This window comes from Perna viridis, chromosome 2 (genome assembly GCF_037379345.1).
Source record: "Perna viridis isolate PV_CMFRI_1.1 ecotype Kerala chromosome 2, ASM3737934v1, whole genome shotgun sequence".
NCBI classification, from domain to species: Eukaryota; Metazoa; Mollusca; class Bivalvia; order Mytilida; family Mytilidae; genus Perna; species Perna viridis.
The window spans coordinates 40,248,788-40,259,551 of NC_142446.1; the positions used below are offsets into that span (position 1 = coordinate 40,248,788).

General features: G+C 34.3%; 1 protein-coding gene across 1 annotated transcript; it reads right to left on the reverse strand.

Moving 5' to 3' along the window:
* Positions 1-7,286: 7,286 nt before the first annotated feature.
* LOC148625038 (uncharacterized) lies at positions 7,287-9,507 on the reverse strand. The gene is made up of 2 exons (XM_088568231.1): positions 9,186-9,507; positions 7,287-8,105 (listed from the first exon to the last, which is right to left on the reverse strand). The coding sequence occupies exons 1-2, from the start codon at positions 9,363-9,365 to the stop codon at positions 7,428-7,430; spliced, it is 858 nt and encodes a 285-aa protein (XP_088424357.1). The 5' UTR covers positions 9,366-9,507; the 3' UTR covers positions 7,287-7,427.
* Positions 9,508-10,764: the final 1,257 nt, after the last annotated feature.

Consider the following 10,764-nt stretch of genomic DNA (forward strand, 5'->3'; position numbering starts at 1 on the left):
CGCATTCCAATTTGATACTCCCAGAGAAAGTACTGTACATTAAATAGGTCAAAATCCAGATTGGGGTACAATACAATACACCACAGAAGCAAATTACTCGTCCAACTCGTATAATAGACTAGTTGAATGCAAGGCTTATGCAGTACAACAATGACTCGTACATTTCCTTGGATTGAATAGTAAATTGTATCATGACCTAATATCATATATCATATTTTTTTTTCACTAATGTATTTTTGTTTTGTTGCAAATGCATGAACAATATTTATCAAGAGACTTGTCAGAGGGTTAATTTATTTTGCTTGCATTTGTGTATGTGTGTATGCCAATTTTCACTGAATACATGACTTATATACTATTATTTAGATATCGTTTATTTGCAAAGAGTAATCAAGGGAACCAAGGTTATAGCGAAAATCAAAAGAATGTTATTCAGGGACAAAGACCAGACATGGAAAACAGACATACACAGCAAAGAACATAAAGTAACTAAAATCAAACATACAAAGTGACAAAAGCAAATGAGCAACCCGGACTCCACTAAAAACTGGGAGCATGGACCAGGTGCACCGGTAGGGTAAGCGTCCTCTGCTTTTCTAGAAACATCCGCCGAGTTCCTCATAAAAGTCAAGTCCGTAGTAGACAAACGAGGAAAGGAAAACTATGACCCGTCGAATAAATCAATTTTCATGGTGCAGATGGATACACCATAAAGATCCACGAGTTCATGATGAAGACCATGAAACTTCTGTAGTGATGACTTCAATATTGTAGCAACATAACCCTGTTCCAGAAGCATATTTGTTATTGTTCTAGCGCGATACCTAAAGTCTGCGTAGTTTCCACAAGCGCTGCAGGCATCGGCATTTCCGCTAGTCCGATCGCCCGAGCCGACTAAAACTGGCTGGGGACTACTGAAATTTTGGGGTAGAAATAGTCCGCGGACTAGTAAAAATTCAGTATTGAAAATGACTTTTAATTGCGTCTCATTGTCATGTGAATCGTATTATTGTAGCCGTCAGACAGAAATGAACTTCTGGAACGTGTTTCTTTCACCTACGGTTAAAAAATAGAATGTTTACATTATGATTTTTGTGTGACTGTTTAAGGAATCGTGATTGGTCGGTTTGGTTGTTAGTTATGATCAGTACGATGTTGACAGCAACGCGGTATAACGTAACTTTTATGAAAAAATTTCGTGCTTTTAAGGGTAATGTCCTCATAATACATCCGATGTCTTTGAATTTGAGGTCATAAATTAAGTTTCCAAAAGATTTAACCAAAACTGGTCTTTAAATCGATGATTTTAAACAAAATATGTATTTCGCGTCCGTTGCATTATTTTCGGTCAACATACAATAACAAGACTATAACTAATTGACAGTATTCTCTGTTTGACACACACACACAGTCTCACTCTGCCGTGTTGACTTATTTATGTCTTCTTGATTTTTAGGGGATTACTAAATATGTTCAGGGACTACTAAAAATTGTGTATCTACTAGTCCTTGGACTACTGCCAGAAAAAAAAACAGGTGTCAATCCCTGGCTCTGACAAAACGTATGAGTTGTGATATGAACACTCCATACGCAGGTGCTGAAGGGATGTTGCAACAGATGAAAGGAAAGTTGACAATTCTGAATGAAAAGTCATCACGTTTGTCGTAAAGTTTGGTCAATAGTTTTCCTTTATCATCGATTTCTAAGTGTAGGTCCAAGATATGAGGCTGACTTCACAGTGTCTGTAGTATCCTTTCTCTCAAGTTCTTTGGTGTAGATGCGATGTATCTAATCCCCGAAATTAGGATTGTTTAAAGATAATACGTCATCTATATAGCGGGAACTGAGAATAAAGGATCTAGCCAAACGATGTTCTTTCTTTCGGATCAGATCAGCTATAATGTCAGCCTCATAAGAGTAAAGGAATAGATCAGCAAGTAAAGAGGCACAATTTGTTCCCATTGGAATGCCGACCGTTTGTTGAAAAACACGTCTACCACACTGGACAAATGTGTTGTCGATTAAAAATTCCAGCACTTTGTACACATCTTCCTCTGTATATTTGGAAGATGATTCGGAATTATTTCTTACAAAGTATGAGGAATCTCTACCAAGAACTATATATTTGTATCTAGGTGTACCATCTTTTTTGGAAAAACAACGATGTATAATGTTTTTAAGTCGGGATTTTAACTGAGTATGTGGAATAGAAGTATACAGTGTTGAAAAATCATATGTTTTAATGTTATTATATTCAGATAATAGTCTTGAACTGATTGTCTCCAAAAGATCTTTCGAATTTTTCAGGATCCACATTGAATTAATACCACTACGGGAGTAACAAGTGTTGTGGTAGGACTGCAGAACCTCTTTGACAGTTGTGAGTATAAAAGTTGAATGTGTTTTAAAGAGGTTTGATTGTGCATTTTGCAGATCCAGCTATGAAACGTCATTTGTATGGATTCTTGTGGAGTTTAAGAATCCAGTACATAGACGATAAATCACAATCATCGTCCTTGGTAGAGAGACCAAAAGAGGATAGCACAGATTTATGGTTTTCCACAATCTCTTCTTTAGAACGTGTGGTAGCAGTATAGATCTTTTCATTGCTATTATTTTCTACGTCTACCTCTGATAATAAACATTGGATGTAAAACGTTTTGCAGATAAAAACAATGTTGTTTTAGGCTTTGTCTGCTGGTACGACTACATAATTTTCATGTATAGTAGACATTGTTTTTGCTACATCGGGGTCTTTGAAAACTGATGTAGCCTTGGCACTCATTAACCTACTTAAAACTTTCATTCGTTTCAAAATTAAAGACCTCACGACCTTTAACCACTCTGACAGAGAAAAGTGTCTGTAAAGTGTTATATATAAAACGTAATTGTACAACAGCTTAAAACTCCAAACAATTTATATCTTGCTTTTTCTTTCAGATCCGTTAAATATACCCGCCTTCTTGGGAAAGCTATCAAACGACTTTTCTCCTCCAGTAAACGAAATCATCATATTTGACAACGTACGTACCAACATTAGCGGTCACTACTCTCCAGACCAAATCCGGCCAATTTACGGTTCCTAAATCCAGGCTCTATGCGTTCTCTGCCAATGCTCGTTCGAACTATGGCACGCATCTGCATTGTGAACTTGTGGTTGATGGCAAAATGATTGTGAAGTTGTACGGTCGCAGTTGGGATGCAGGTACTGCAAATGTCGTACTCGTCTTAAAAAAGGGTGCGACAGTCTTTGTGAGAAAGGATAACAGGCCTGGCGAGACAATGTTTGGTAGGCAGTGGTCGATGTTTTCTGGATATTTGATAGCTTAGTTTCCGAGCAATAGATCCATACCTGATAAAATATGTTTTGCTCTTCTTTTTTAATCATTATGTTATGCATTTCGTATTTCTGCATCTACATTTATACGTATTAATCAATAATAAAAGAGTTTGATCCGGTTTGTCTCGTTTTGAATGATTAATGGAAATGACGTATACATCTTGACACGGCAACTGACAGAAGATACACCATTTATTCATTTAAACATTACTTCAGCGCAACATACGTTTTATTTAATAAGGTCAATGAAGGAAAAACTATGTTCCGTTTAAGTGTTTCATTTCTTCAAAAGCTTTCAATTTCATCATCTTGTTAACAGTGGAGCAGGTGAGTCGTGGGAAACGTTTCTGAGACAACATCTCCATCACATCAATATAGTCAGACATCCAAGAAAAAACAAGCGTAATTATAAAAGTAATAGAAACCTTGCAGTTTAAACTGGATTTCAAATAACAGAGAACGAATACAACAAATCGCATCTACATGTAGAAACCTGAAAGCAAATATTATAGTCCAGGAAAAAGTAGGTGAACAAATGGTGTGTGGACAAACTTAACTGGGCCTCTGCTTCTATGATACCGACCTATGTTCTGAGCTAGCTTTCTGTGATCGTTCTTTAATTAGATATCTCATTTTGTCTACATTGTATATATTGTATGTTGAGGTATCCCATGAAGGATTATTGGAAATATTACTGAGTGAATTTTATGGTATATTTATTTGTTGTTTCAGTTCATTTTTTACCTTAAAGAGGGGTGGTTAAGACCATATAAAACTAGTCTAACACCACCGCAGACATGTGCCTGTCCATATTCAGATTATGTTGTTCATTGATATGTCTTCGTGTTGTTATTCGACGTTTTAGTTTATTTTAAAGAAGTGTCATCGTTCTGTTACCGTGGATATTATATTTTTGTTGTCGAGAACCTTTTAAAGCTTACTTAAAGGTGAGTTAACACTTACTGGGAACCTTTTGGTGATCTCTGTAAGTATGTACTATTTTGATAAAGGTTACACGATTGTGCATTTGTTGCGATTCACAAAATATGTTACTTTTTATGATTGCTATATAAACGTCTAAGAACGGTAAACAATTTTAATGGTATATTGGTGTTAGCGTTCGCTCGTATCCTGGAAGTTTGGGTTTTTGTTAATAATTATCGAAAGATGAGACCACAGCATAATTAAATCCTTGGGACCAAATTAGTAGTGTGTGATTTGCTAGGAATTAACATTAATAAGGTCTTTGTTTTTACATTCGTCCTAGTTAAACAATTCTCTAGCAAAAGAGAATAAAACTGCATAAAGGAAAAATTTCTCAGTTACAGTCATGTACTAAACAGAAAACATTCGAAACTCTTATGAAACAAAACTACAATACCGGTAAGAAGGACTTTAAAGCTAATCCATCGACATTGGCTCACAACTAACACTTCCAAATCAATATTTTAACTCAATCTTATATCAAGCAATTTCATCAACTTCTAAATAGTCATATACATTTGCAGCCTGAAAATTGTTTCTTTGGACAAAAACTGTATACTACATAACGTGTCTTGCAGCTGTATACAATATATCTAAAGGCACTGCCAGTATTATTTGGTTCCAAAACCAACATAACCTTTATGTACATTCAGCACTTCACAACACTGTCATTAACTTTTCTTTTGAATCTCTATTTCATTGAATCCTGTAAATCTTTTTCACAGTTTAACAAAACTTAGTTATTATTACATGTACAATATTTAAGTATAAAGGGGACTAAAATTATAGTTTTATGTACATGTACAAACTTTACTTTATTGGCACGAAGTCATAAACAGAAAATGGTTAAATTAAAAATCATATAAAGAGTTGACAGCACATGCAGTCTGAAATATACATATAATTATAGCAAAATTAAAAAATCGTTGGAGCTCCTTGGGAATGTACTTACATGTACACTGTACTTTTACGTGCACATAACCTCTATATGCATGATGTAGAAACCCCGAAACTTCCAATTCACGATACAGTAATGGGCAGCTAAGTGGACTACCCAACAGACTCCTCAATGCCATGTGTTTTGCAACAAAACGTCAAAAAGTACATATGCATGATATACGCGTACGTGTATGGAACTTAAACTCATAAAAGATATGTAAAGAAAGGTCCTATTAACATTGGAGCCCAAGTTCTTCCTCCAGCAGAATGAGAAGAAATTTGGACCATATTCAACTTAATAAAATGCAATTTGAAGAATTTACCTACCACCTGGACTGCTTTCTGAGCATTTTTCCTTTAAAAATTTTTTTAACAATTTTTGAAAACCCAAAACCCAAACCTCATATTATTTGTATATATGTCTACTCCTATAATGTGTGTGGTTGGATTTCTGTTCTTCCATACCCCAACTAAGTCAGAAAATAGCTTGCCAGACAATCTCTCGCACTGCTGGAGTAATATATAGACCATCCATTTAGGCCTTAAAAATGTTGTGTCTCCGGCCACTCTACCGACCCTCCTTCACACCCCTACCCAAAAAATTTTATTTTTGTTTTTGAAAATAAAGTAATTAAAAAGTCTGCCGACTGTCTTTCAGAAAAAAAAATGAAGAAAATAAAGCCAAAGATGTTTTTTTCTATCCTAGATGGAAACAAAGAGTTAGAAATACTGGTTGTTTATATTTATAATCGATTGTAAACAGACATGCCAGGAGTGTGCTCTTGGTCGTGGATAATCCCATTTTAGGATTCGGCGCTTGAGATATTTGTTTTGTTTTGACCAACACTGTCCAAACAAAAAATATCTCCAACGCCGCACCCCAAAAGTCAATTACATGTTTAGTCTTTGCAGATTTAGTTTTCATTATTGTATTCTGATTTGACAACACTACACAGTGTGTCACTATGACTTATTTCGTTTCAAAATGTAAATAAAAATAAAATAAATCCCTACCTTCCGACTCTACAAAATGTTTGAATTGTGACCATCTTTTGCACTGGAAAGTGTTGATTTTATCCCAAATAGTATTGCGCTGGGTCAAAAATTCAGCAATGTTGTAGGCTGTACAGCGTGCAGATCACAAATTGGATCACTAAGTCACGGATCGACATTAATCAAGTGATGCTTTTAATGAATTTAGCGAATGAACGTGGTCACATGACTAATTTCCCCCAAATACACCTTGACCCACATTCACGGGTATGACTATACCGGGGGTCTTTGTAAACGCTTTGATGCTATACACCGTCCATGAGAGACCCTTAATGATAGACAATGTCTTTAAGAAACCCCTCAGTCCGTCATGTACTACAAGTACCACATATAAGTGTCTACCGGGTCTAACAGTATTGAGTATATATGTTAGCACGAAAACGACGATTAAAGCAAGTATAGGAACAGTAAGCTGATGGTCAGCGTCACCCATATCGTCTAACATTGTGTTACGAAAGATTTTGGGGGATTTTAGTGGTTTATATTTAAAAAGACAGTCAAATTATCCCCTCAAAACCACAATATCCTAGTTTTATGAAGGGAGTAACGGAAAGTGCTATCTTTTTCTATTTTATTGTTATAGAATTATTTAATTATTATGATAATCTTTGATGCACAAGATCATTAGCACTTTGAAAATCAACAAATTCTTTTGTTAAATGCGATGTAGCTAACAAATTTTATTGTGAAATTTATTTCTGTTCCACAAAGTCAAAGAATAAAATAACCGTTTTCTAATTTTGAATTTCATTTTCTCATCCCTGATTAAATATCAGTTTTTCGTAAATAAAACTTTTGTTAAATGTACTTTTGTTGGATGAATGTATTTCCGTTGAAATTTGTCATCTTCTTTATGCAACACATTGAACTAAATACTCGCTCCTAGTCTGTTTCTGTAGTGGTCCGCGTTCACCTACGTATAACGTGAAAAGTTTAGATAAAGTGAGCCAATATTGATCTGACAACGAAGCTTAATAATTGAATGAAATAATCATACTTCTTCAAGATTTATCGCAGTATATGATGTTCCACACATTTGTCTAAGTCCTATTTCTATTCTACATTTTACTAACCATAGGAAAATCTAACATGGCAATTTCAGTCTCGATTGTCAAAAACTATCAAAATGAAAAGTGCGATTCCTAGGAAAACGATGGATGTTCAAAAGTCTTTCTTTGGTGTTGGTTTGTCTTGGTAATGGTGTTGATAGTTGAGAGTTTTCGTATGATACTTGCTTTAGCTTTTTCTCTATTTCAAAGAGAGATCTCTGCTTTTTCTTTTTCATAGTTTGTTCGATTAGATTTTTCTCTAAACGATCCCGTATTGCTGTTTCTTCTTGGCGCAAAGTATTCAATGCAGATTCTTGTAACTGTCTTTCGTTTTCAAACATTACAATGGTACGTTGAAGATAAGTCGATGACATCATGTTCTTTCCACGATAATCCTCGATGGGCTTTCCATTGAGATTTATCTCCACGGGTGTCGATTTGTTCAGACCATTCACGCTGCTTGTCATTAATTGTCTATTTTCTTTCACTTTATGTGGCAAAACGATAGACTTTTTGTAAGCAAGATCTATTGAAAATGGTTCTAATGTTTTCAAATGATCTCCAAACAAAATCCTTTTGCCTGAAAGTAACGCTTCGGCGATGTTAGTTTCTAAGAGCACATCGGCAATCCAACTGTCCATAGATGTACGTAGTACCTCAATAAATTTTCTAAATACCTGCATACCGCTTCGGCGAAGTATATTCAGTAATGCATCGACCTGCTCTTCATTGCTTAGCCCCTGAAATTAAAGGCATGGAAACCATGATTATAACAGGATATTTTACCTCTACGGTGATAAAAAAACTACACCAAGGAAACAAACAATACACTATGAAAACAGAAAGTAACTAAAACACCCTGGGAAACTGAGAATACATCAGCAATCCACAAAAAGAAACTTGGAGTATGAACCAGGTTCACCTTTCTAGTCATTCATATGATGAAACATTCAGATGAAAAGGTAATATAGGCACAATGTGATTTTTTACACAAATCTATTCTTATGGCCACACCAAAACCATGGCAACATAATATTATTCTAATAGATTATTTTTTAAAAAAATTAGCAAACAGGCTATGTAGCTTGAGCAGACTCTAGTGTTATGTATGTGCTTTAATACTGAATGGATGTTTGCCATTGAAATTGGACAGTTTTATTTGAGAGTCATTTCGTCTGTCGTATAGTTTTTTACGATTCTTCCTCCTTCAGTGCGAGCCTGCAAATTTGGTCGATTCCTCATTGTGATTAAAATAATTCATTGCTCATGCATCTATGATACCACTTCCTGCTCAACATCCATGGATTTAAAAAAAACATGAAGTTACACGCGTTGTCGTGCTATGCATACCCCCACACATACAGGAAGTTAATATTTGAGAGCAACAAAAAATTGCCCCATCTATATATGAAGCCACACACCAAATTTTAAATCTATCCATCCATTGGGAGCCGAGAATTTTGTGACAAAATTTTCCCTATTATTCCATATTGAAAATAATGGCAAAGTCCCACAACAAACGGTGTTGATATTGGAGAGCAAACAAAATTGCTTTAAACATATGCCTCATCTATATGAAGCCACACACCAAATTTGAATTCAACCCATCCACTGGTAGCCGAGATAATTGCAACGAAAATTTAGACGGACGCACAATGTAATTTCATTATACCATCCACTCATTGATTTGGGGTATAATAACAAATATTAGTATATAACAAACATGAATCCATGTAAACCGAGTAAGAGATAACGTGTCAAAGCGAATATTATTCAATGCGGTTTTGTTTCGCTTCCATTGCATGTTTAAGAAAACTTACCTTTATTCTTGTGTGCACTGTATCATTGAGAATTCCTGTAGTTAATAATTTGCCAATGATCGTTGGGGAGAGAATAAGATGTCGCCTTAGGAATCCCTCATTCTTCTTCAAAACCAGTGGTAGAATTTTGTCGTCAGAAGAACCAGAATCCTTCATTTTCATGGAGCTTCTTTGAGTCATGTTGAGAACGTGCAGTGATTTTTCTCACACTCAATTTCTTACTTTTTACATTAATCCTATGTAATTTTATTTCATTTTTCATTCAACTTTATAATGAAAACAATTTGATAGATTGTATATGACAAAAGAAAATTAATGATTTTAAACTTGCAACCGTACATGGGAAAAAGTAAACAACGCTCTAACATACCATTGTGCATACAATTTTACTCCATGACAATAAATATTACCGAAGTCAATATAAGTTTTGTCAATATGAATAATTGACTAATGCTTTCATTCACAAGTTAACAATAAACCTACAAGGCATACAATAGTGAGTGTTCGTGTTTACCATTTAAGATTTTATGAGAGACTAACAGAAGGGGAGGATGTACCGAGAATAGTTTACTAAAAACATGGCATGTATTGGTAGTTTTATATTTACAAGTCAAGATAGCTTGCTGTTTCCATACATGTTCTGTTGCCTTAAATATTTATTTGATTTTCAACGCGTGTAAGCAATACCGTCGAACAATGAAACATTGAATTTAGGAATACAACTAATAATTAATAAATAAATAAAAATAAAACAAGCAACAAAAACAGACAAATTGAGAAAGTAAGACGTAAATTTTCGGTGGTGTAGGATTCTTCCCTGGTAATTTATAATAGTTTGTCATTCAAATATGAGAGAAAACTTACAACCTCTTGCATGGTTGTAACTAACGTATGCGTGTATGAATATCAAAAATAAAAAAACGAAAGTAGTGTTATATATAAGACCAAATTCTGTTCTTTTATGAGGCATTGAAAACACAAAGCATGCAGACTGACAGTATAAAATAAGAGTCGCACGTGCGAGACTGTCTTCATTTTAAATTGTGTTGTGTACGTGACTTTATTACTCATTTATATAATTTATACTGCTACCTGGTGAAAATGTTGCAAAAATATATACAAGTAGTTTTTATGTATATAACTTGCATATTTACTTTTAAAACGTTGTTCCAAGTGAAGTTATTAGTAAGAAATCATGTCAGATATGGATATGACACGTTTTTGTTTTTATAAGACATGATTCTCACTCCTATAACAGATTTTGCAAAAATGGAAATAATGTCATGTTACTAATATTAGATTTTTTTTCAAAGAATTAAAAAAATTGTGTTATGTATAACATAAAACTTCTATAGTTAAAATTCAGATTGCAGAGAAGGAAGGTAGAAATCGAAAGCTTGTGTCATTTTTTGGTTTTTATGTCTTCTTCTTCTTTTTTTGATTTGTAATTGTTGTTTGTTTTGTTTTTGTTTTTGTTTTTGTTTTTGTTTTGATTTGTTTTATTTTTGTTGTTTTTGTTTTTGTTCTTTTTATCAAAAGGAAATATTCCGATCAACATTAATATCAGGAGAGGAAAAAT

Excerpts from the sequence above, each read along its gene's own strand:
- LOC148625038 (XM_088568231.1), bottom strand. The coding sequence starts at position 9,365 with ATGACTCAAAGAAGCTCCATGAAAATGAAGGATTCTGGTTCTTCTGAC. Across the intron at positions 8,106-9,185 it reads CAGTGCACACAAGAATAAAG|GGGCTAAGCAATGAAGAGCA; the intron begins GTAAGTTTTCTT and ends CTTTAATTTCAG.